At 36.3% G+C, this 26,920-nt stretch overlaps 3 protein-coding genes across 9 annotated transcripts; 2 read left to right on the plus strand and 1 right to left on the minus strand.

The window, feature by feature from the left end:
* The first annotated feature begins 245 nt into the window (after window positions 1-245).
* si:ch211-67e16.3 lies at window positions 246-3,538 on the plus strand. 2 transcript variants are annotated; one of them, XM_046845448.1, is made up of 6 exons: window positions 246-347; window positions 875-1,177; window positions 1,392-1,549; window positions 1,632-1,676; window positions 2,845-2,865; window positions 3,129-3,538. In XM_046845448.1, the coding sequence occupies exons 1-6, from the start codon at window positions 293-295 to the stop codon at window positions 3,246-3,248; spliced, it is 702 nt and encodes a 233-aa protein (XP_046701404.1). In that variant the 5' UTR covers window positions 246-292; the 3' UTR covers window positions 3,249-3,538. The 2 variants fall into 2 exon arrangements, with proteins under 2 accessions (XP_046701404.1, XP_046701406.1); XM_046845450.1 differs by having other exon boundaries at window positions 3,132-3,538.
* A 3,555-nt stretch (window positions 3,539-7,093) lies between these two features.
* si:ch211-67e16.4 lies at window positions 7,094-12,321 on the plus strand. 6 transcript variants are annotated; one of them, XM_046845694.1, is made up of 6 exons: window positions 7,094-8,388; window positions 8,766-9,143; window positions 10,269-10,316; window positions 10,476-10,572; window positions 10,680-10,860; window positions 11,184-11,319. In XM_046845694.1, exons 1-5 carry the CDS (start codon window positions 7,512-7,514, stop codon window positions 10,828-10,830), a joined length of 1,551 nt encoding a protein of 516 aa, XP_046701650.1. In that variant the 5' UTR covers window positions 7,094-7,511; the 3' UTR covers window positions 10,831-10,860; window positions 11,184-11,319. The 6 variants fall into 6 exon arrangements, with proteins under 6 accessions (XP_046701650.1, XP_046701649.1, XP_046701647.1 ...); XM_046845693.1 differs by lacking the exon at window positions 11,184-11,319 and having other exon boundaries at window positions 7,095-8,388; window positions 10,680-11,093; XM_046845691.1 differs by lacking the exons at window positions 10,269-10,316; window positions 10,476-10,572; window positions 10,680-10,860 and having other exon boundaries at window positions 7,098-7,817; window positions 7,878-8,388; window positions 11,184-12,321.
* Window positions 12,322-13,984: 1,663 nt separating this feature from the next.
* Window positions 13,985-26,919, minus strand: fer1l6 (fer-1 like family member 6). Its single transcript, XM_046845475.1, has 42 exons — window positions 26,796-26,919; window positions 26,478-26,560; window positions 26,264-26,387; window positions 26,109-26,163; window positions 25,894-26,025; window positions 25,740-25,802; window positions 25,579-25,657; window positions 25,339-25,495; window positions 24,908-25,094; window positions 24,543-24,735; window positions 24,118-24,446; window positions 23,898-24,006; window positions 23,632-23,797; window positions 23,425-23,545; window positions 23,240-23,340; window positions 22,678-22,768; window positions 22,451-22,570; window positions 22,160-22,312; window positions 21,845-22,025; window positions 21,385-21,509; window positions 20,936-21,070; window positions 20,380-20,529; window positions 20,099-20,197; window positions 19,858-20,019; window positions 19,315-19,495; window positions 19,061-19,185; window positions 18,852-18,980; window positions 18,711-18,756; window positions 18,543-18,587; window positions 18,194-18,270; window positions 17,947-18,075; window positions 17,693-17,824; window positions 17,207-17,334; window positions 16,945-17,115; window positions 16,706-16,860; window positions 16,479-16,621; window positions 15,910-15,998; window positions 15,732-15,830; window positions 15,381-15,622; window positions 15,075-15,232; window positions 14,821-14,921; window positions 13,985-14,660 (listed from the first exon to the last, which is right to left on the minus strand). The coding sequence occupies exons 1-42, from the start codon at window positions 26,828-26,830 to the stop codon at window positions 14,480-14,482; spliced, it is 5,481 nt and encodes a 1,826-aa protein (XP_046701431.1). The 5' UTR covers window positions 26,831-26,919; the 3' UTR covers window positions 13,985-14,479.
* Window position 26,920: the final 1 nt, after the last annotated feature.

Consider the following 26,920-nt stretch of genomic DNA (forward strand, 5'->3'; position numbering starts at 1 on the left):
AAATGCCACAAAATGCTATACTGTATGTGTCTTTGTAATAATAATCCATGTGGACTAACTTTTGCCATTTGTTAACTGTCTATCAACGTTGTTTTGTTTTTACTGTGTACTGTGTACCACTGTGTATAGTAAAAATGACAATAAAAGCCACTTGACTTGACTTGACTATCGGCATTACCCTAGGTACTTGTTATAAGAATATGCGTGTCATTTCCTGTTTTTTTTCCACTTCATAAATATACACAGTGAGGGTTGAAAGCTGTAAAGCGTACTCATCACGCTGTAGGTTGACATGTCTGACAGACTCTTTACTCTTTTTCTTAGCCTTTTTTTGACACTTGAACATGGTAAGTGGCTGTAAAGCAAATCGTACATTCCTTTTATTCTCTAACATCAAGTCTATTTGGTTATGTTAGTAGAAAACAAATAAACCGGGTTAATAAATGTAACTATTTACTGTATCCTTTTCTAATGTCATTTTTCATCATGTCTTACAAATGATTTCTCCAAAATTGAGTGGAACATTAACATTTTCTTTTATTATAGAGTACATAGATGAATACAAATGACTTTATATTATTTTTTTGTATTTGTAGCCATTCATCATTTTTAAAAGTTCTTTAAAAGAGAGTTTGTCATTCATTTAAAATATAGAATAGAGTTGTCCATAGTTCATAGGTATCCAAAACCTAATTACATTTTCATTTATATTTCCATTTCAACAAATAGCTTAAATAAATGTTTTCTTGTACCACTGATTGAGACTCATGATAAACCTTATTTATCGGATATATACTGCAATAAAAAGACTAACAGGTCTTCTAATTTGTCATCTAAATTATTTTTCTAATTTATATGTTGATTTTTTTTTCAGTATGCAGTGGATTCCAGGCTTGGACATTGCTGCAGTACAACTCCAAAGATAACAACTTAGTAAATGTCATATGCCAACATGATGCACCAATAAACTGGACTGTGGGTGCTACTGTGCTCATTAATGACCAGAATGTGTGCAAAACAGACAAAAACAATATAGACTGTTCCAGAAGAGCATCAGGAAACCAGTTTAATTTTACACTGAAAATTACTGATGGGCAAAAAAAACTTCAATGTATGGTATATAGAAATTATCCACTCCCCATCCAAGTGAGAAACGGAGAAGAAATTATGTTCCCAGGTGAGAAATATCAGCATGTTTGGAAAAGAAATAATTGTATTACAGCACAGAAAATTTGAAGAAAGACATTCATTTTCTTTTCTTATAGCCGAGCATCTTGTCATCTATTATTTCTCAAACTTACATTTTGTAAATGAATCATTATATTTATGAAGCAATTAATGTATAATTTTTAACCGTAGAAGCAAAAAATGTTCTTCGTATTATTTTGAAGGAAGTTTTACTTCAGCTCCCAAACCTACAAACTCATGCAGCATCTTGCCTGTGGCCAATAATTCCTTATACGGTTTACTCAACTGGATTCTGCTTGGAACTGTGCTTCTGCTGTGTCTCTACAGTTTGATTATTACATCTGTGTTTATTAATCTAAGGGTAAGATAATAATCTGGTTATCCCCATTGATTCATCAACAAAACAAACTGACCAACTGCAGAACTTTTGTCCTTTTCTGTAGAAAAAGATTTCCGAAGAGCTTTCAATAACCTATGTTCCAATGCAGGTAAGAAAATTGTACATACTTCAGAGAAATTGCAAGAACTCTTCAAAATGCCTATGTTTTGTTAAACGAGAATGTATCCACCCTATACTCAGGCTTTGTGTCAGTTTGATGGTGTGTGCAGTGATTTATAGCGCACTGATATGGACTGTTAAACTCTAGTATTCTGATTTCTCAAAAATGGCAATCCATTTTGTATGACAGGTTTAAATTCTAAAATATTGTATTTTCTGTAGTAACAAGGATAATAATACATTTACAAAAGAAAAAAACTATACGTATTAATAGTGTAGTAATAATGTGGCTCTCTAAAACATTATACATTTATTTAACATTCATGAAACAAGTTACCAGTCTCCTGAAATCTCCTTTTATGAATTTGCATCTTTAATGAAAGAAATATGCATCTTTAATATATGAGACCTCTATTTATGAAAACTCATATTGCAAATCCCATAATCTATATTTTGTTCATCAGGCTATCCTTTTTAAATATACATACAAACACTTACTAAACAGGATATACACGACATAGACAAAGGTTTGTGGACATCTGACCATGAGATTTGTATGTGTTTTTGAACATCCCATTACACATTCAGGCTGCATTTGCTGTTATAATAACCTGATTTGTGCCTATTCTGCCACAAGGGCATTAATAAAGTGAGGGACTGATGTAGGGTGAGGAGGCCTGGGGTGCAGTCAACATTTCAATCCATCCCAAAGGTGTTCAGTAGAGTTGAGGTCAGAGCTCTATAGCAGGCCACTCCTGACCTTAACTCCGTGGAGCTTGTTTTGTGCACAGGGGCATAGTCATGCTGGAACAGGTTTGGGTCTTCTAATTGAAGTAAAGTGAAAAATAAATGCTATCCAATTTTGTGGTTACAGTTTGCAGAAGAACCACTTAAGTCAGGTGTCCCAAAACCTTTGCCCATATAGCAGATTTTACAGAATTTTTTACAGTACTCAAACTTTAGATATTGAATGACTTTACAGATGTGTGATTTAACATTTTTATTTAGCTCTGGAATTGCTAATATTACATTGGTGCTATAAAGCCATAATATCAAGCATTATCTTGATAGAAACAGGTTGTAAGAATTCCAACACACTGTAATGAAATACAAAAAGAATTTTTGTAGTTACTTCTATTTTGTGTCTTCATCTGCAGCAAAACCGGCTCAGACCAAAGGTAACAGACACACTTTCTTGCACTGATCATCTTTCTTTCTGACTACATTTCTAAGAAAAATAAACAGTCCTCTTCCTCGAGCGCCTAAAAACATACTTTAAATGTAAGAATCTACTGATCCAACACACTGGTGTAAACAAGTTAGCACTAAATTGTTCACACCAGGATATGTGTTACCATTGTGTGTAATATCAAGTAAATGCAAATGCCTGAACTTGTGCACAGATGTTGTTTACTACTCCTAACCTAGTAACCCATTTCAGAAGAAAGGAGCAGACAAGAATGCAGAATACATGGACATGCGAGAGGTGCAGCACCAAGTACAACCCTTCAGAGACATGAACCACAACTCTCACCTGAATCGTATAGATGCTAGTATTTGATCCCCCTGTAAAAAACAACAACAGAGTGTAACCCATGTATTCAGGACTTTACTATACCATACCATTAAATGCATTAGATAAATCCATTAAACAACAAGCAGCTCAAACATTATATAAAAATGACTGTATTTCTTTATATCTAATCGAAAAAGCACGTTTTATAAACATGTTGTTGCTATACCTTATGACTGAATCTTTGTTACCTTACTCATAGGTTGATACTGTTTAATATGTATGTTTTTTATATATAAAATTGTGTGTGTGTGTGTGTGTGTGTGTGTGTGTGTGTTTGTGTTTTATAATATATATATATATATATATATATATATATATATATATATATATATATATATATATATATATATATATATATATATATACATATATATATTACAGCTATATGATTTAGATGGTTATCAAAAATAAATAAAAAGCATTGTTTGCATTGTTATAACAGCATTGCTCTTTAGTTCAATTCAATTCTATTTTATAGCACTTTTAACAATAGCTTGAGGCAGTAGTGGCAGAAATGTCATCATTGTTTATTTGCTTATATATCAAAGGGCCATATTGTCTTAAAAACAACATTTCATAAGTGATATGGCAAAAATATATGGATGCTTGACCGTTGCATTCATACGTGTGCCTTCCACCAACCAATTGCTACAATGTTTGAAGCACACAGGAATGTGTTTGCTTGCAATAACATTACAATTTCTGTTTAATAGAATTAAAACCTCTTCCAGCTTGGCAATACCCCATGCACAAAGCAAGCTCCATGAAGACATGCCATGCTTAGAGTGGAAGAACATAAATGGTCTAAGCCTTGACCTGAAACTTTAACATTGGTAATGTTAAAGATTTTATCACCCAAATTGTATAGAGAATCTATTGTTTAGCCAAATGTCTTTCTATATAGAATAGGGTCCGGTACCCCTTCATTCAGAGATGCTCCTTAAATATTCTGCTGCCACTTTCATGCTTAAATTTATTAAATGTCATTCAGGTGGTATTTTACACATGTAACTGAACTGCCTCAATGGTAATTACAATTTTTTTGAGTATGAGCTTGTTTGAACATTTAACTTGGAGTGGAATGTGGGTCGCTTCAGTCTGTATTTACTTACAGTGTATTATTTCCCATCTGTAATAACAAATGGGAAATGGGACAACATGGTATAAAAAATGAAATGCATTTCTGAAGCTGGCATTTTACTGTATTCAGTAATTGACTCTATTGTAAAATGACTTGTGAGCAAACCTGATTCACTATATTCATAAAAATCCTCTTTCAATGCCTATCTTCAACGATAGACGCCCCTCGGTTCAATGCGAACAATTGGGTTTAGTGGTCAGATAAATCACAGCATAAGTAGACTATAAATTACTAGTGTAGGGATATTTTTTTGTACAATGCTTGCTTGGTAGCTCCTGATGTAAGCAGAAAATGGTGACTAATTGAGTGAGCATGTTTGTCAACCACATCCGCTCCTTTTCAGTAATCTTCGTTGTCTCCTCACATAAATCTGTATACATCAGCACCTTAGATAATGCTTGCTGTAATCATAATATGATAACAGTCCCAGCACTGTTTATTTCTTCAGCCAGCATTTTTATATTATGCATTGACAAAAAGGAGCTGCGCATAAAGAAAACTGTAACTCAGCTACAGTATATGTATATATATAAAAGTATTTATAAAACTCCGACACAGATATCTTCCTTGTCAAAGTGAATATAACTGTACCCAGTTCAAACTTTTATATTCTTTGTAATATTTATTCCTACAGTGTTTATACATTAAATCAAGCATAGAAAAGAAAAATGTTTTGCAATAGGGTGCTGGAATTTTAAGCAGCATACCTGGGACCTAAATGATAACCCAATAGATTAAACATAAAATAAAAATGAAGTTTTTTATATACAAATGATCTTTCAGAAATCAATTGGTCCCAAACCATCTCCCAAACCATCTCAAGACAATTTAGAGAAGACAAGAAACATATTTACAGAGGATGTAGGGGAAACCCGATATATATTGTAGCTGCAGTTTTCTGAAAATTCTAAATAACCACAGAACAGATATTGTGATTACATGCATGGGTGGCATTACAATTCGATATAAAGGTTGTTGGAGATGCCTAAACTGACACTATTTTGCAGCTGCATACATTTATCAGATGTGCTCAAGAGACACCTCACATCCAGAAAGACAATATGAATGAAATGACTGCTCTACAGCAACTTCTGCCTACAGTGCAAATATTGCACAATATATGTTCAGTAATATAAATATTTCAGTATATATTACAGATAGATTTATCAATGATCCTGTTGACTGCTGGATAATTTGACCTCTGCTTAGTTAATGTACTGATTCACTTCAATGATTATAGACACAGTAAAAAGTCAAGGACAATTACATTATTATTCAAATCACCAACAAAAATTACTTTTCATTTCAGAAGTACTGACTGATACAAATTAGAATTTATCTATTTAACATAATCCAAGCAGTACAATACATGTGTACAATGTGTTTAGTGAGGGATTTAACGATTGTAAATGTATTGCTGCCATCTGCTGGCTTTTAGAGGTATGACTGCTCAAGAGCAACGTGGAAGCCGATAAATTAGATCAAAATCATCATTTAGACATTGTTCAAAAGAATTCATTCTATATTTTATCAGACATTGTGATATGTAACTTTTGTAAGGTTGGAAGCAGGTAGATCCAAGATTACTAAAAAAAATGAATAGAGGACTAAAACATTTAGGAATTTCTTACGTAATGAAATTACAATTATAAATCTTAAATGTATAAATCAGTCTGCATATTTTAATATTATACCTGATGAGCAAGCAAATAGAGACGGTGCCAAGAGAAATTAACAAAACCCAACAAATTTCCCTAGACCCTCTCATATTGTACAGTAACCAAAAACATCAAAGCAGAATCTTTATCCTGCCTGCACCCATCTTCCCCAACATCAAGAAAAAGTATGTGCCCTCTCCCAGGCCAAATAGCTTACACTTTGGTGGCAACCCTTGCTCTCCAAAACCCTGCCAAGATTTTGCCATTGTTTCTACAATACACACTAAAATAAATCTTAGTATTGGTGGTAGGATTCTTGCTTGCCAAGCAGGAGGCCAATATTTGAATCCCAGTCAATGCATAGCTGCACAAATGCCTCTTTCTTTTTTTCCCAAGTAAACCTTACAAATGTCTGTACCTGCTGTATAAATAAATAGAAAATTTTTACATTTCTATTAGGTAAATAACCATGGACCCTATATATAATTATTTAGTTGTTTGGTGATGTTTGACGATATAAGAAATATATTGATTTATTTTGAAAAAAACCACAAGTCATTGTCATAAGCAACTTACAGTAAGTGAGTGTAAAAGTGTAAAAGTCTTTGTTGTTTTCCTGTCATTAGTTCATATATGATTCCTTGAATCCTTATTTATTGATTTGAAAATGGGTCCTGTTCTGGCAGGATGGTTCAAGTTGTTGATGCTCTGACCAAAGCACTAACTATTAGAATGGAAACTTTGGCGATGTTTTAAAGCTGCCGTTTCAAGATTATATATTCACCATTAGTACAGGATGCAGTTTTAATTGTTGAACAAACCCAGACACTGATTTATACAGACTGAATGAGTTCTAGATTAACCCATGTTTGAAGAGGGGACATCTTGCTAATGCCTGTATTACTCATACAGCCTGTAGATGGCAGTAAGACATTTTTGCGGTTAATAGATTAATACTAGAATAAGAAAATAAACGGAAGTCTACGTCTCGTATACTCGAGTTTCAATTGGCTTTATAGACCCTACACAGGGGCACTTAGTAGGATATGAAATAGCGGCTTTTACGCGCGAGGCAGTGAACTGTATATTTAACACGGCCTGGTTTGGGATTCGGCCCTAGTTAGTTGTAAACCACTGTTTTGTTAGGATGTTAGACAACAATGGAGAGGGGCTTCATGTAGCAGTTATAGCTGTAAAGTTTAGTAAAGTTACATTTATATGTAAATATATGTATAGTATATGTTTTATCTAAATTAAACATTACATGGAAAGCTTAGAGGCGCTTTTTCCGTACCACGGATAAACAGCAGCGAGCTAAGGTTGCTAACTATCCGTTACGGTGAGCTAACTCGCAGACAGCAGTTCTTAAACTGGATTGTTCGCCCCGGTTAGGCTCTGAGGATAAAGTAAAACCGAACATCAGCGGCTCCTAATCAGATCGTGTTCAGAATGGACGTGAATTTGACTATTTCTCTGATGAGAGGTCAGATGGGGGTGGTGATTGAAAAGGCCGTGAACGCGGCGGTGGAGACGGTGTTGGGGGAGATGATCCGGGTGATGAGCCTCAAATTTGAACAACTGCGAAGAGAATTAACGACCAAAGAGAAGGAGAACGAGGACATCAGGAAGATGTTAGAATCCACTCGGTGTCAGATGAAGGTCCTGCGGCAGAAATATGTTAATGCACTGAACACTAAGGATGATAGACATGCGCCACACAGACACACACTTGGTCAGATTAACGCAGCCAGACAGGCAGCCGGTCATCTGGACGCAAACAGACAGGCAGCCGGTCATCTGGACGCAAGCAGACAGGCAGCCGGTCATCTGGACGCAAACAGACAGGCAGCCGGTCATCTGGACGCAAACAGACAGGCAGCCGGTCATCTGGACGCAAGCAGGCAGGCAGCCGGTCATCTGGACGCAAGCAGGCAGGCAGCCGGTCATCTGGAAGCAAGCAGGCCGGCAGCCGGTCATCTGGACGCAAGCAGACAGGCAGCCGGTCATCTGGACGCAAGCAGACAGGCAGCCGGTCATCTGGACGCAAGCAGACAGGCAGCCGGTCAGTTGGATACAACCAGAGCTCACCAGATCACGCCTGATCATGGACTACCACTGAGAAGACGCTCTTCAAACACAGGATCACCCAGTGCTGAACCTCTCACACTTTCTCTCAAACCCCGGAACCCTGATCCAGCTCATACAGCACTACCCGTCCCTAAAACTCATAAAGTGACCCATGAACCTGTCCCTACTGAGAGTTGCCAAAATGCTGAAATGCACAATGAGGAGGTGCCAGAATTAAAACTACATCTGGGATTGAAAGGTATCAGTTATGAATACATGCTATTAATGATGTCATTAGGGATCCAGTGGTATTTTCTGACATCTGTTATTAATGAAAGATTAAAAAAGCACCCAAATAACTTACTAAAGTTTGCTGTGTACTAGGTTATGCAAAAGTCTTATAAGCATGGTGATGGCCTCTATTAAAACACATGGCAGTGAATGCAACTGGAAAACTCAGATCAGATATCATTATATTTCAGTCAGATTACAATTCAGTACGTGCGTTTCAGATCAATTGTATAGTAATCAATAGTGTTAAAATATATGAAAACAGAAGAATAGCTTAGCATTGTGTATACATAAGCTAATTACTAGGGTTTCATAAAACCTGATAACTATTTTTTTATTCCACAGTGGAGAACACGTGCAGCCTCGCACAAGAGTGCAGCGATCCTCTATGGGGTCAAACACCTCAAAAGACCACAGAAGCTGAACACACTGAAGTCACAGACCCAAACCTTCTCCCTGTTGCTCATACAATCGAGGCACTGAACTCGGCTATAACAGACACCAGCCAACCTGTTTTAAAGATCAAACAGGAGGAAGCCGAGGTCGAGATCGTCGAGGTGAAGGAGGAGCAAGCTGAGCCGTCCACTTCAGAGCTTCCTAAGATCGAACTACACCAGCATTTGGCTGGAGCAGGAGTGGCCATAGAGCTGCAAGTGCCTCAACAGTGTGTCCAGATACCTTCAGGGACTGAACCTGCTTTCATGGGTGTGGACCCAAGTGCATGTGAGTTGAAGCTCATCATTCTTTCACTTTTCATCTAATCAGTAGCTATAGTAATAATCTATTGTGTTTTGGTGCCATATGCTGCTCAGAGCCAATAACTCACTAAAAAAAAGTAAATGCAATTAGAGAAACAGATTTTATAAATAATACGTGTGTAATTTATCTTGAATCACACTGAATGTTATTTTTTTTCCTATGTATTATTTATCACAGTTATGGATTTCTTTTTATTATGTGATAATTGTCTACATTTAACGAAGGGACATAGCATTGAAATATTTTCTTTAATCTCACAGGTTTAGACAGACTGAACTTTTTCCTCTCTCTCAAATAAAACTTTTCAAGTAAAATAAAACATTACTCAAACAGACAGTGATTTATTAACACAGTGACCACAGTGTGTCAAGAAATCATTACTCCACCTTCACACCTTTACACCAACTGCACAAGCCTGGAGTTTACACAGGGCAGATTAGATCCATGGATTCATGATGTTGGCACCACTGCAGCCTCGGCTGTCTGTTCCTGCCCGAAAGAAGTCGAACCTGAAGTGAACTCTTGCAGCATGTCTACCTCAAGGTTTGATGTGCATGTTGAGATTCTTCTGTGTTCGACACAATTGTACAGAGTGGCTATCTGAGTTACTGGAACTGGCCATTTTTTATTGATGTATTACATCGTCATTGTTTTTTTCAGACCCTACACTCACACTCATTTTTTTTTAGCACCATTCTGTTTAAATACTGTGATAATCCCAGGAGCTCAATACTTTCTGAAGTACTCAAATTAGCCCTTCTGGTACAGTCATCATATGTGTTCCCTATTCTGATGTTTGATGTAAACATTGTAAGCATGATTTTCTGCATTGCAATGCTGCCACATGAGTGGCTGGGGATAGTTAATCACATGAATGAGCAGGTGTACAAGTTTCCCTAATAAAGAGTTTGGCAACAGGCTACTGGAGACTGTTTTTGGTTGAGTCCGTGACCCTGTTTATTGACGAAGTCCTAGTCTTTAGCAAAAGTGTAAAGTTTGGCATGAGACCTTTTCTTCATAAACTATAAATGTAATGTAAATCCTTCATCTATAAATGGATACTGACGTGAAGACTCTTGCTGGTTTGAGGTCTTCATGTAAACCAGACGTATATGGAGCTCAGGCTCGAAAGAACAGGTGAGTGAGTGCGAGCATATTTAATAAAATCTTAATTTATTTAGCAATATTTAAAAAGCACACAAAACATTTTCAAGGCTTTTTTTATAAACAATGTTTAAAATCTTCACGCATACATACTAAGAGTTGTTAATAATTTCTTTACCTGCTTATTTGTAGAAAAACCAAGTCGCAAAGAGAGCTCCAGGAAATACAGAGAGAAAATAAATGCTGATCCTGTCAAAAAGATGGCCATGCTGGAGGCGAGACGTCAAAGGTTCGCTATTCCTTCAGTGTTTTTTTTTTTCCTTCCAAAGAGCATGTTGTGGATTACCTTTTTTCACAAATTTTTTGAATTTTAAAATAAAAAAATTTCCCCACCAGGTACCAGGAAAGAAAAGCCAAAGGAGAGATCATGTCCAGCATACAACTCCCTATAGAAAAGAGAATAAAGCTGCAGCAGAGATGGGTGGCATCAAAGCAGCGACAAAGAAGAAAAGCAAAAATCCAAAACTGCCCAATGTTTAGCCTTTAAAACGCTTTTTAAGTTAGCGATTAGTTAATGGTAATGATTTGTATATTGTCATCACGCATATTTTACATGATCGGTCAGTAATTACATTTTCTGTCATGTAAACTGTTTACTTAAAATAAAATAAAGTTATAAAATAACTTTTGGTCCTGGTGAAAATAAATGTATCATCTCTGTACATCTAGTGCATCTATCCTGTTTTTTCCTCCAATTATATAGAAATGTATAAAAAGGTTTTCTAAGTGTTACCTTCTATAGCATTCAAACAAAATATAGTTGAAATAGGGTGAAAACTTTGAGTTTGTAATGACTTTAAAAAAAACAACCATGCTTACACACTCATCCGTGTCTTTTAGATACTGAGTCTCAGCTGACTGTGGCAGATACACAGAGGCAGCTGCATCCTTTCTGCAAAGACCTGATGCTGTATGAAGATTACAAGCGAAAACGTATAGAAGTGCGTAAACGCAGCGAGACCCGACGGCGCGAGCTGGAGCGGACGCTGCCACAGGCTCTACTGGCCGACCTGGTGAAGGAACGCAGGGAAAAGACCCGTCTCAGAGTGGCCCGCTGGAGAGCCAAACGCAAGTTGCAGGCCTGCCTGATGGCACAGGCAGCACAGTTTAACAGCACACAGGCTTTCTACACTCAGCGCAACGGCAGGGGGAGGGGAGGCGCCGGCCCACAACAGGGGGGCATCGGTCTCGGTACAGCTCAGTCTGAGTCTGGTGTGTACACCATGCCACTGCAGATGGGCACCAATCCTTTACTGGCAGCACAAAGACTCGGCATGGCCGAAGGTCAAATGCAGCCTGGAGCCTCTGTGTTTGTACAGCAGAGAACTTCAGCAGCCGGAACTGAGAACTACCAGTAAAATTGGGAAAAACAAGTATTGTAATAGGACTTTTACCATGAAATAGTAACAAGTTGAACCATGCAACAAGAATCCAATACTGGCTTTAGATGTTTTAGTTGCAAACAAAACACATGCATTGGATGAGAATCTGACTGAATTGTTGACTGAATTCTGACTAGAAGGACAAATATGTGAGAAAAAAAATTCTGAGATCCTGAGGATTTAAAAAATACATTTAACCAGTAGCAATGAACAGGACCTTAATCGTAATTCTTACTCTTGAAGTCCATATGTGTGGTTTTATGTACCTATTCATATCTCATATTGTAATTTATCTCACCTTTTCACCAGCCTTCCTTTATTACTTACAATTAAACAGTTTTTTTTTTTTATCAGTGCGTCTTTAGGACTAATATTTTCAAATCTTGTCTGTCCTGATTGGTTAACCACATATCCTAGATTATAATACACTGTGATGAATAATAGTCTAATGAATGTATCCTTGAAGATGCACATTATGTAGGACAGGTTTTTACAGCAAAATCTCTCTTCACCATCCACATGTTGCAAGAAAATGCTTGGAAATCCAATTTATATGTCCGTAAAGTGCCAATAATAAAATGATTGTGATACGATAATTATTTATCATTATGGAAAGATTGCATGTGGGTATAACATTAAGAAGTGACATTAAAACTACCCCCTTGCACATTATCCTGCTGAAAAGGGCCACTACCATTAAGGTAAACCGTAGCTGTGAAGAAGTGTTGGTTTAACAATGTTTAGGAATGTAGAATGTAACATCCACATGAATGCTAGGACCCAATGATCCCCAGCAGAATGTTGCCCAGAACATTACACTGGGATGTTACAGTAAAAGCTAAAGCTACAGTAGCTTTACTGTGGATTCTAGCCATTGCTCCCCATGTGATCATAATTTGGCCCTAGTCAAAATTGCTTAATTCACTGCCTGGCCACAAAAAGTCACACACGAACATGTTGCTGCACAACGTTTCATGGCACATATTAGTCAGTTTTGACTAAGATCTTGCATTCAGCAGAGGTGAGGTGGAAAATAAATTACATTACACACATTAATGTAATTGTGTACATTTATTGTTTGAAGTATTATATTTTACTACATTTACACAACTCTAATCCATTACTGAATAAAACTAAATAAAGTAAAATAAAAAAACTGCAAGAAAAAAATCATACCTCAGATATTTCTACTAAAATACCAAGAACAATAAATACAGGCCAATCAGACAGCAGTGATGCTGAGACCATCTTCAAATCCAAACCCTATTAATTTCTGGTAACACTGAGGTAAATCCCTGACAATATTATATACTTCAGTTTTAAGTGTGCAGTTAATTATGCAGTGTAACCTGTGTTTGCACAGAGATCAGACTAGCAGCTTATATAAACTTGCGCAAACATGTAGTGGTCAATTATATAATACCAGTACTATTGCATCGGTAGGCTTTCCTTTAAATAGTCCCAAAAAATTACCACCTATCTGAAAATTAATAGGGATATAACTACATATGTATTTGCATCAAGATGAAAAACTGTGAATGTTAAATTGATCAAACAGTTCAGCTGTTTTGTTGTGGGATTGTAAGAGGTACTTATGACTAGTTAGTGTATTACCTGTAGAAAACAGAAGACAGAACCAGAGAGATACACTTGTGAGCACAGGAACAACTCAGCAACAAATAAGAAATTATTTTCAGAGGGTAATTTATTTTTATTTTTTTTATAACCGTTGTTGGTGTTGGTTGATGAAAAAAAGTAGGATCATTAAAGCGTTTACTAATATTGGACAATTCTTAACCTAATTCCAATGATTTCCTTAGTTGTTTTCTCTGACTGACAGACCATTAAACTTCAGCATGGCTACTAGATATATCTTTAAAAACTATTGTGTAGGAAATGCAAAGCTACCCAATGCAATATGTAGGATTAAAAGAATTGTTGGCAGCTGAACATTTTAATCAATACAATAATGTGCTCTCTCTCTCTCTCTCTCTCTCTCTCTCTCTCTATATATATATATATATATATATATATATATATATATATATATATATATATATATATATATATATATATATATAATTTTCATCCAAACAGAAACCTTACATTTTGGGTGTCATTGTAATGATATATGCAATGTTATTCACTTAACCTGTCTGTGGTTTTACATGTGTATACATGTATATGAGAGTAAGGATGTAGACTTGATTTGTTATTATAGTTGTTAATGTGTTTCTGATAGAAAGCATCACTATAGTGTCATTTTTACCAAATGTTTTTATTGTGTTAGTTCTTACATATTGTTATGGAAAAATGGATGTAAAATTACTTGATAAACAAAAACATTTCCTCGACATTTTTCTAGCGAAAACACTTATGGAGCCATATAAAAAACAATTGTGTTGCAAAAACTGTGAGCTTATATACTATCATTAGCAAATTCGTAAAGCACAATTATACAAGCAGAAATGTAATAACAATCTTATACATTTTGAGTTACCTTTTATAAATTAATGTGTTTTTACATCAACCCCCAAAATTAGATTCCAACATTTGGCTGACCTAATAAATATCTCTAAAAATGACACAGTTAATGGCAATTGTCATTTGCTATCATCTCATTATAGTCACCTCTCGATAATAGTTTAGATTTCTTTCTAGGTTTGTAAATAGGAGAGACTATCAATATAAATGCTAATATCAAACAGTGCAATATTAAAATGAGCCCAACGACTCGTTACCAAGAGTGATCGATCATCCACTGACAATCCTGTTGCTGATCGCCCCTGGCAGCGTGTAGAACAGCAGGGCAAGAAACAGTGCCAGGATTAGCAGCACCAGAGCAGCTATGATGTACTTCTTATAGTTCTTCCAGATGAGATGGAAGAAACACTTAAAGGGGTTCACAAACCAAGAGAAGGTTGTATCTGGTCGACTAGAAAGAAAAAACAAGCAGTTTGATATAATGCTCGACTTAAAAAAACTTGCAGACATGCACAACATCAGAAATATGAAAAGGGGTGACAGTTCTGAAAGAGGTATTACAATTTCTCTTTTCTCTCTGGTTAAGTAAATACGCTTTACATTCATCTTACTTGGGTTTTTCCAGTGGTTCTGGCTCTTTGCGTGCACGACCTACAGGGTTCTTTTCCGCTTCTTCAACGGTCACTAAGTGGAATTCAGCTTCCACTTTTCCCTACATTAAACCAATTTAACCAAATTAATTTATATTAATTTCAGAATTGTACAGAATAAGCTGCATGTTATTTATGTACTGTAGATTGTTGAGACTTTGGGGTTTTTGCTAAATATGAATTAATCTGAACAAAATAAAAGATGGTTTACATACTGTAAGATCATCAGCCTTCACAAGCGGCCACCAGCCCTTGGCACGTTTCTGCTGGAAGATGGATATATTGTCACTAGGGTTAATTAACATCTCCATCTTACAGTCTTTTGCTGTTTTGGCACCACGAGGAAACCCATGCAGGTCTAATTCTACTGAGCCTGGAAATATAAAACAATAGACATATCATAAACTTTGGAATTACAATTTAAAAAAATCTATAGTTGTAAATTTTGTTACAGAAATGTATGTAGCAAAATCTTAAATGCAGATTATTTTGTCAGATTAAAGTGTAGTATACTGTCTTACCGAGAAAGTCATCTGAAGACAATCTTTCAAAGTCCCACACCTGTAGCACTAAGACTGCAGGCAGCTTCTGCTCTGTCTTGTCCAGAGAAAAGATGTTCTCACGCTTGCTTACCACCACCACTTTCTCGGCTGGCAGGTAGTTGAAGGGGAACACAAAGCGCCAGTTGAAGTTGCCCTCACCAGTAAGAGAGTTGTAATGGACATCTGTTTCCTGGGCATCGTCCTCAAGCCCCTTCATCCATCTGAGGATGTGTGGATGGAAAATAACTGGTAAGAAACCACATTTTGGGCAGATGTACAGTAATCAATTTATCAGTCTTTTCACTGTGTAAGCACACCGCACAGATTTACCCTTTAATGTAGATATCACTGGACTGTTGACCTGTTATAAAATTGGTGTCTTCCAAAATTACATCTTCTGTGTTCCAGATTATGATTCTCAATTCATATCTTTGAAATAAAGAATATAGTTTATCAGAAACTGCAATGATTAAAGATGGGTAATGTTTAAATAGCTATATTGTGTTACCCTTTGGGTTTGCGTGGTGAAATGTCCACAGGAGGTCCAGGATGAGGCAGGTCCATTGGAAAGATATCTACCCACATCTGAAGCTGGCCCTAAAGAATACACATAGATATATTTCTGTAAAGTTTCAGGCAATGTCAAAAAAGCATGTTAAAAGAACCACAGAATTAAGACCCACAAATTATCACTTTCACACAAACATGATTCATTTGAATTGCTTAAACCAGCCATCATATGGCCCTTTACCTCAGTAAGAGTAATGTATTTTTTAATCACTGACAAATTCAGACCTTATTTCACCATCCTCCTAACTCAGGTTTTATGTTTTGTTGAGGGTTTGATGTTCAGGGTTAAAAATGTTACAAAATTGTATGTAATTTGCATGCTCTTATTTACATTCTCTACTCTGTGCAGACCCCCTGGCTGTGTTATAATGGACTAAATAAAATAAATTAAATTGAATAAATGAACTTGCAGGTATTACTGTTGAGCCTTACAAAATAAAATACTACGGATAATGGCACAATGCAATGCAGTTGAGCTGTAAAAGGTTTAATGCAACCGAGAATTACCTGGTCCATGCCTGGCTTGTCCTTTATGTAGAGTGTGCGAGTCTCAATATGCTCTGGTACCAATTTGCAGCCCACACCTGACATTTCTTCCCATCTGTGCAGTACCTTTAGTGCCAAATGTTCATGGGACTCAATTACCTGATCTAAAATGTAAAAGCATGGCACTCAACATTGAGAACATTTATTTTCAGAAATGTATTCAGTGTATTATGTATTATTGTAATCACCCTCATCAACAAAGACTGTTTTTCCGGTGTAAACCTTTTCTCCAATGGTGATTCTACCATGAGTGAAGCGAGGGCAGTCAAGTTTGTTTTCATTGCACAGCTTAATCAGCAACTCAGTCGGTTTAATGGCATCTCTCCAGGCGTTGTAGCCCTCACTAGCAGTTATATTAAAAAAAATTATATTATATAAGGTGTAAGGGAAAAGCATAAAAAACAGTAAAATTGATCTATATACTCACATGGCATATTCATTTGGGAGCCCACAGGTTGCTCTGTGCCTGCTATAAAATCGGTTTTCCAGATCAATATGTGTCTCTCCAATCAGATCATCTCCACCAACAACATCAAAATCATAGATGAGAATTTTTAGCAAGGATTCCTTGGGGAAAGTTGCTTGAAATTCAAACGATCTAAGGAAGAAACATGACTTTCTGAGTCAAACCAGACAACCAGCCACTATACAGTATTCTCACATTTTGATTAAATGTCTATAATTCTTACCTCCCAAACACCGGATTGAGTTGTTTTGGGATGTAATTGTCTCTGTCTTTGATTTCAGTTTTTCCTAGTTTCAGCACAATATAAGGATCTGCCTTTCCATCAGGGTCGGCTGGATGGAGGTTTGAGGCCTAATAAAAATGTACACACCATTTGTACAGTTGTTGCATGGAAATCATTAAAATTGTGATTATTTACTCTATATCCTGTTTTAGGTATATGTGAGGGACCATCAGATCTGTTAGAATGTTTATAGAACAAATTAGTCCAGAACAGCAATGCTTAGGTTACATGCAATGATTATTAAGTAATGCTGATTGTGCTCGGTTATTGAATGTTATTGAAATGAATGTTAATTTTATGTGAAAGAAAAAGTACAAATGATTTCTTATGCAGGAAACTGGATATAATGAAATACATAAGCTTGAATTGTAGATGCAGAGAGTATAGTGGATTAGTGTTTCTAAAAACAATTTTATGAAAACTTACTGCAACAATGTAGACACGGATCAGGACCTTTACAGCTGAGTTGGGGGGAATACCCTGGCTTATTTTATACTCTCCTGAGTCCAAACCCTCTTCCTGATCACCACCAGGCAGTTTATACAGACAAAACCCAGCCTGGGAGAATGACATTTAACAGACATTTCTTTTTTGTATATCAATTAGAAATATCTTTTATATATATATATATATATTCAATTCAAAGAAGAAGAAAAAACTCTTATGCAGTAATACCTCACCTTGAAATTCCCAACAAACCTCTCCACACTGGAGCCCTCTTCTTCATTTGCCTTACCACGAAGCAGTTTAAATGTTTTGACCCAGTCATCAAAAGGGCCAAACTCTGATTCCAGCTCTTTGTCATATATCTACATGAAAAAACATATAGAGAAAAGTAGAACACTTCTTGTTTTGTCTTCTACAAAACAAACACAATAGGACTAATTGCAGACATCAAATTAAACACTCATATAACAATGGAGTTACCGTTAAGGTTGCAATTCTGGTATTCTCAGGCACACTCTTCAACTTATTCTCTGTTTTCTTCTCTTTCAATGTCTTAGCTTTAAGGTAAAATACAACATTTATTATGTGGTTTTGCATTTTGGTTAGAAATTACATGAGTTTAGCAAAAAATAAAAATACTGTACATAAAATAATCATCATTCATACATTATATAATGCTCTATGTTTTTAAGCCCCATTTAAGATAGTTATAGACAATGTCTCTGATTTGATAAAGTTGTTTTCTTTTTAGTTTTTCACTGATAAGTAGCTTTGGCCATTAACAGAACATCTGCATGCAATGGACTGGATTTTCTCCAGCTAATCTTACCCATATTGGATATTCCATCTGTGAGCAAGTTCTGAAGAGGAGGTACTGCAATACATCACAACATGTGTGTGTATCTCTGAACGGGGCTAAGATTGGCATGATATGTTTCACTTCTGCTAAACTGATGTCTAGTGTAATGGGCAAATACAATCAAATTCTGTTACTTACCAGCGTCATAGATGTTTGACAATGGGTTGCCATCTTTTTGTTTTAACTATGGATGAAAATATTAGGTGATTATCAAAATTACCAAGCAAAATAGACTAGTATTAGGGTTGGGTTGCACTTGTAAAAAGAGTATAATCTGACCATTTGAATTTTCTCTATTGAAGTGTAGTATTTAGACCACCAGTCAATGACGTTGTCTGCAGACTCATCAGCAGCAGTGCGTTTCTTTCGTTTGGTAGATCGTGCCTTGCTCTTCCTAGAGACTTTGTCCTGTGTTAAAGGATAATAACAGGGAGGATTCAGCAGCACTAATATTTTATTGTGTATTTATACCTGAGTGTTTGACTCACCTTCTTGTCCTGAGGCACTGGCTCAGGTATAGTAGCAGGTTTGCTGACCTCCTCCTGCTCTATAGTTATGTGTATGTCCTCACTGGTTTGTGCTTCAGTGCCCTTTTGTCTAGGAAGTGAAGCAGCTAGAAATAAATAGACATTTAGATTAGCAGACATCAGGATTTTTGGTAGGTGTGAAGGCTATATACAGTACTATAAGAACAATGTAATAATAAAAAAAAAAAAGTTGGCCAACATAAAAAGCTCATTACGCTCTATAATGGCTGACTCGGGTGGATGAGGTCTGGGAGGGGGTAAAGATGGAGGCTTGTATTTGAACAAGCTCAGGTTGTTTATGACATGGCTCCCCACAAGAGTGCTCCTGCCAAAAGCTCTCCAGTCCACAACAGTAATTGTGAGAGGAGGGTGGAGGTACTCATTCTCAGGCAGCTCCTGCATAGAGGAACAGGAAACTATATTTGGACGGGCAATTACGATCCATTTCTAGATTTCACAAAATGCAACTCAATTTGCACAAAAAAATTGCACACCTTTTTTTGTAGGGTTTTGTTTTAGACTATGCAACTATTTATTTACAACTTGTTTAAAAGATTGATAAATAAGGGCCAAATAGCTTATATAAAACACTTTTTGACCTCAAGATTCAGTTATTATACTGAGATCATTATCGGTTTAAGCAGAATGTCAATGTACTACAAAATACTTTAGTAATAATCAACATCACACAAAACAATGCAATACATTTTGTAAAATTAGGACATTACAATTACAAATTAGGACAATGTCAGCATTACCACATCAAAGGAGTCAACAAGAACAGTGAAGTTTGGGTTGTTCTTGTAGCTCTGTATTACAGAGGAGTTAACGCCTTTTCCTGCACACTCAATGAAAACCTGGGGTCGATCCACAGGAAGGAGCTGCACCTTTTTCAGTTCTCGCAACCCCCAGAACAGAACCTAAAGCACAAGACATTAATACACTGCACAACTTTAAGAGATATCTGGACAGTAAAAAGTACAGTACTATTAAACTGACTTCAATTGTATACTTGCAGAGCACAGGTCGGATGTATGAGGGCACAGGGTAGATCTGGCCCTCTGCTTTCTCTATCTCAGGTAAAGGATTCTCTCCTGTCTTTGAATTTAAATTTGTAAATTAGTGTTGATTTTATTACATTTGAGCACAATGTCATTTATATAATACAAAATGAAATAATACAAGATAACGCAGAGAAATCAGGATATACAAGGATAAATGTGATAAATAACCCCCAAAATATTGATATGTTTCATGTGTTTCATAATGTTGCTCTGTACCTGGATAAGTTCAAAAGCTCCAAGTATGTCGCCACCAGATATGCTACCATAAAAAATTGGACTGTACTGCAGTTGAGGTGGTGTGTATGGTTCATTATTGAGCCTGACCACTGGCACAGCTGAGGTGGAGCCCAGGTACTCTGGTTTACCCTATAAATTGGCAAATTGATTTGAACACAAAAATCCACCATGAATAAATAATTTATAACTAGCGTGTCATCTAACAACAGTGGCATCATATATTCACTTTCTAATACATTTCTGAGTTGGCTTGACTGTAAACTTCATCATGTTTTATAATTTTCTTGTTCTTCTATTGACACCAGAGATGCAGACAATGCAGACCAATAGCAATTCCATATTAACACATTTAATGTATTAATTGTGTTAATTGAGTTGTGTCTTCCTTTAATGATTACTTTTTAAATAAGCAAAGGTATATAAAACGTGATTTTCTTCTCCATTAATTATTAACTGCTTATCAGGTTAGCTAAAAAAAATACTAAAATCTAAGAAATGTAAATGCACTAAATATTAAAATGATTGAAACTCTTACTAGTGCATCTTCATCATAGACCTCAATAACAACAAGTGGTGGCTCTTTTACTATATCACTGATATCTCCGTACAGAGACATCTTATGTACCAACAACATCTGGTTCCAAGTTGGAGTAAGAGTCTGGTTAATTATCTAAGGGAAGAAGAAGATAAAGATGAGATTTCAGGGTTAAAAGGTTTTAAATACACCAAGAAAAAGATTTGCATAGTGTCCTCATAGTGTCCTTTTATAAAATATATTGCCCAGTGTTTCCTCCAAAGCTTGTTACAAAAAGCATAAGAAAAATGTGGCCAGATGTCCTTCAATTTGCAGATCAGTATCAGGATATCAAAAGCTACAAACTATAGCTCCTTGACAGAAGGAGTGTTTCTGAAAACTGTGTGTATCTCAAAGAATGTTCAACAGATTTTGATATTATCATCACATCTCTATTTAGATGTGCTTACTGCAGTGCACTGAGTGTTGGAGAGGAAGGATACTCTGGCAAAGGGGTCTGACAGGCCTGTGTTGTCTGCTGCAATGAGCCCACGAGCCTGGTACATATGAGCTCTCATCTGAAACTTATGATGTTCTGAAAGAAAGACAGAATTGTATCATTTACAACATGTCTTACTGCCTCATAACTCTGCACTGATCAATTCCCAAGTATTAGCACTTACTTAAGCAATGTAAGTGCAAGAGTATATTGACATTTAGTTGCATTATTCCTTAGTTTTACAGTTTACATGTTTCTGGTAAGCATAAAATCAAGCACTTCTACTGCACTGGGAAAATACTGTATGTCTTGAAAAAAAATGCTCTTTTGTGTAATTTCACTGTTCTTAGACACTGATAAATCAACTGTTAAAGAGCATTGTGATAAAACAAAAAACATACCATATAAAACCTTATTTTTAAACCTGTTACCTTTATAGAATAAACTCTCTGGAACAGATTCCCTCCCCTCCTCTGATGACAACCCATGTGGCTCAAAGCCTGCTGGGAGATTCTCCAGCATATGAGACATCTCTCTGCTGTTGCCCAGCCACAAGTACACATCCAATTTAGCTTGCACTATCCAGCCAATTGCTCCACGTTTGGATGGGGGCTTAAAAAGAAAGTGTCAGACATTTGGCAAAATATTGAATACAAGCTTTTTCTTTTCTGAGAACAATCTTTCAGATTAATAGGGAAAATCTAATATTATATACTGCATAAGAATGTTATTTAGCAGTGTAGTACCTTTAGGAACAGGGTTTTGATCACGCCACAGTCTATTCCTCTTTCCTCAAGGTTATCAGAGTAAAGCAGGTGGCGTGCAGGGATGCGGGCATATGCTATGCGTTTATTATTGCTAAGCATCCATACAAATATATCTGGCAGTGTGTGCTGTGGCTAAGTACGAAATGAAATGGAGCAGTATTAATAAAAATGGTAAAGGCATTAAACACACACACACACACACACACACGCACACACACGCACACGCACACACACGCACACACACACACACAGGAAAACAAGAATATAGACCTCTTCCACCAAAAATCTGATTCTACGAGCGAGCTTCTCTGCCTCTCGCAACATCTCCTTGACAGTTAGAGGTTTTCTCTTAGGTTCAGTGATGGTTCCAGTTACACCTATTATGCTCTCCTAATAAAAAGATAGTAACAGAACCAAAATAGTCAACAGATATGGAGATTTCACAAAGAGAAATGTACACAATCAGGCTGCCTGCTGTGTTGCTTGTTATCCCTCACCAGTTCCTGTTTGCACAGCATGAGCCTCTTCCTATCCAACATTGTTAAATTGGCTCCTTTTGCCTTCTTTTCAGCAAAACTGATAAACTCTCTAGAGAAGCAAAAGAATAAATAATCATCAAAAATTATGTATTTGTTAAATATGAGGAGATATATAATAATATCTAATCAAATAAATATAGTCAACTCTAGAGTTAATGATTCAGATATATTTATCATATGTTTATATAAAATAAAAATTTAAAGTATATTTTTATGACGGCTGATTAGGGCTAATATGGGATTTAAAAACAGAATTAAGAGGGGAGGGGCAGGGAATTTCCGAATTTAAAACTAAAATTTGTTAAGTTGTAAGTAGAAAAAAATATAAATTATAAAACTAACAAATTGATAAGAAATAAACTTAAAAAAATAGATTTTTTTTTTTATCTAAAATTTGTGAGGGTTTTATCTATTAAGGAAGAAAACCACATATACACTTTGCATGGTTGGGCAGACATCACTTATCTTGCATTATGCCTGGAGTGGAAGATCTAATCAAACTGCATGAATTTTTTTATACCTGGCATCCTTACAAAAGTCTTGTAAAACAGCACGCATAAAGGGCTCTGCACATGGATCCACCAGCTTGTCCAGTTCTGCCACCTTGGCTACTCCCTCTTCCTGGTTTAGACATGGCATGGTCATAAGCAGAAACTTATCAGCAGGTCACCTGGTGTAATTCTTAACAACTGTATGCTGACTTACAAACATAATTGCTATCCTGTCCAGCATGTTTGAATGGTGAAGGCGGTATGCCCAGTCCTCCCATGAGCTCCACACATGGGCACATGGTTTTTTGTTTGAAATGGGTAAGTAGAAGTAGTTCCTTTACAGAGGAATCACACAGATCATAACATGTGTAGTGAAATGCTTCAAAACGATTAACCTAAAATTGAAGAACAGTGAATTTACCTGAATCCATCTCCAATAAGAGGCTTTTCTGCAGGTGTGGTGGATTTGCAGTGCTTTGATGGTTGAACTTCTAGGAGAGGAGTAGTCATGGCAGGTTCTTGATTTAAATCTACTTTTTTCTTGGTGGTTGGTAAAGCAGCACCATCAATAGAATTACCAAAGTTTCCTGGAAAATACAAGTATACATAACAATTTGAATATTATAATGACCAAGGTGAAATGTAAGTCAACATTACCAGTATTATTAGCATTAGTATTTATTTTACCAATAGTGAATTCAAAGCAGATATGTTTGTCACCAATCCTCCTGTCAATCATAGACGCCTCAAACACAGCACCAAACAGCAGGAAGTTCTCCTTATCTTCTTCACTGATCTACACAATGAAACAAAAAAACAAAAAACACAAATTACTGCTTTTACTGTTGACATAAGAGAGGTGAGATGTGACAATAATTAACAGAAAATGGAACAATAAGCTCTTTACTATTTCAGGTGGATCCACAGGCAGTACCATGGCTCCCATAGCCTTGCTTTTGTCTTCATCTCCTCCACCTGCCCCTCCTGCGGCAGCTTTGGTGTCTTTAGTGGCTGCTTTCCCACCCTTGGAATCTTTAAAAGGCAGCTTCAAAGAAAGAGATTTAGTCTCTGCCCCTCCTGACAGGATTTCTACAGTAAGCTGGATGTAAATTCTTCCTCGAAAGGACACCCCTTCCCCTATTCCCTCATTCATCTCCTGACTGTCGTCAACAAGTGTGGAGTTGCGGGCTGAACCGTAGATGTTGACCCAGGCTGGACCAAATGTAGGAAGGAAACCTAAATAAACAAAGAATAATACCAGTGAAAGACCATTGCAAAGCATCACACACAAACAAACACACACACACAAATTAATTGAAATCTAATATATACCATTATCTCCATCCTGGTCATTAGAGATTCTGCGCAGATCAATGTAATGAGTCCCGATAGCTACATCATTCATGCTACCCTCATCCAGTACCTGGATTTTTAGCCTCTGACACAAAGGTGGAAACATCTCTTTAAATACCACCTGCTCATTCCATACAGGGTCTGCTGTGCTCTTCTGTGTGGAGGTCCGGCCCTGTTAGAAGGATTTTGAGAATAGGTGAGCCAAAAATAAAGTGAATATTTCAGGCACATCAATTGTTTGTGCTACATTAATGACACTGTTGCTTCTCTTGTAATTACAAAAGTGTAAGAAGATTATTTTGTTTGTCCATCATTGTTTATTTATGCTTGTCAAATAGACTTACCATCTGTCCAAAGAATGATACTACCACATATGGGTCTATAAGTGCTGTGTTGTCGCTAACAAATGCCTTGGTCACATTAGCCATGATGCTAGAATTCATTCTGGGAAGACCTTCTGCTCTGTAAACTTTCACATAATAGCGAGCCCATGGACGCATAGATGGGAAACCTTTAGGTAGCAGTGGGTTTCTAGATCAAAACAGGATGAGTTTTTTTATTGTAGAGGGTTATCTCCTCAAAACCAATTGCATTAAAGTTAATACTGTGCATGTGGTTAATCGTAAACAGTCTCAATTTTGAAAGGGAAATATTGACAGAGTTGTAAGCTAACTGAACATTACAGTTAATTAAGTGATACAGATAATTACTGTATAGAGATAATCTCTTCCACTGGTTACCCTTTCTTTGAACAAATAATATGACAAGATATTACTTTTCTATTTGTTCTTCAGCATCACTAAACTTCTGAGAGCGGGGCAACACATCTCCTTTCCCGGTCACACAGATGTCACACTTTAAGTGACCTTTGACCCCCGTGTTGACGTCTGCAGGATCTATAAGAGCTGCCCATTTATTGGTAAACTGATGACCTGCAACAGACAATACAGGGCTTATGATCTGGAGAACAAAGTGGATCACAACAAATGTGTCATTTAAATACAGGAGCACCTACCAGGTTGATTATAGACAGTTCCAACATCAATCTTAAACAACCCCACACAAAAGCTTTTCATGATCTTTGAATGCATTACCTTATGGGGAAAAAAACATATAAAAGGTATATATATATCGTATCGGATTTTTATAATTTCTTTTATATTTATATATACTTACTGATAGTTTAATGACTTTGTCAAAAAAGATCTCTTGATGTGCAAAAAAGTCAAACACAAAATACTGTTGGGAGAAAAAAAAGAGTGTTTTATATGATAGAAAAAACACAAATGCCGACTTAAAAACCTTTAATGATAATGTAAGGTGAAGTCACCTCATTGTAAAAAGGTGCATTTGTGCCTTCTTTTACTGATGTTTGCTTCTTTTCATCTCCAATTTCAATTACCACACTGGGGTCAATGTTCTCACCCACCAGCTGTCTAGCCTCTGTGATGGTGATGGATATCTAAGGGGATTGTTAATTGTTCATTCAATGTCTAAATTTAGATAATTAGATAAGTAATATATAAACAGATAAGTCATTTCTACCTGAAATGTTTGTGGCTTGCTTTCACTTTCCAAAATCTTGGTCACAAGCTTGGATCTAATAAGACACAAAATAGCATAAAAATATGCACACGCTTTGTGAACCACATATTAGCTTAGGAAAATGTGTTGAATTAAATTTATTTTTTTAAAAGCACCTCTTTTTATTAGTAACTTTTCGAAAAGACGTGTAGGCAGCGAGGACAGGCTCACTGCTGGGTTCAGGAATTTTAATTTCTGCACCTGATGGTTCTTCAACAGCACTTTTATTCTCTGAATCGTCTAAAAAAATAAGATACAGTTAACTTCTGTTAATCCCCATAATTATTTCTGCATCACTTCATAATACTTTATTTGCTTAGGAGGCCATACCCAGAGCACCTCTGTTTGCAAAAACCAAAGCTTTGTCGGCTTTCTTCTTTTTCTTCTTCACTTTTAATCCAAAGACTTTTTTGCTGAAACCAATAAATGATATATTATAAGAAAGATATATATTTAAATGTATAATATCAAAATCATTATTGCCATTTCTTCTCCCTTTTTCAAATATGCCATCAAAAATATAAAGCAGACACCTTTTTCTCTTTCTCTATCTGTATCTCTATACATATATACACAGAAATTGTTACAATATTCAAGATTAATGTCCGTCTCATTTAAATAATGAGTAAAAATCATACAAAGCCTTACCTTTGGGATTCAGGGATGTCTTTGTCTTTATCCATATTTCCTTTTTTTTCCTAAATGAACGCTGGTCAAGACAGTTGTATACTTGATGATGTACAGAGAACTTTCCTGAAGTTATTGCTTACACA

This window comes from Silurus meridionalis, chromosome 3 (genome assembly GCF_014805685.1).
Source record: "Silurus meridionalis isolate SWU-2019-XX chromosome 3, ASM1480568v1, whole genome shotgun sequence".
In the NCBI taxonomy this organism is placed as follows: domain Eukaryota; kingdom Metazoa; phylum Chordata; class Actinopteri; order Siluriformes; family Siluridae; genus Silurus; species Silurus meridionalis.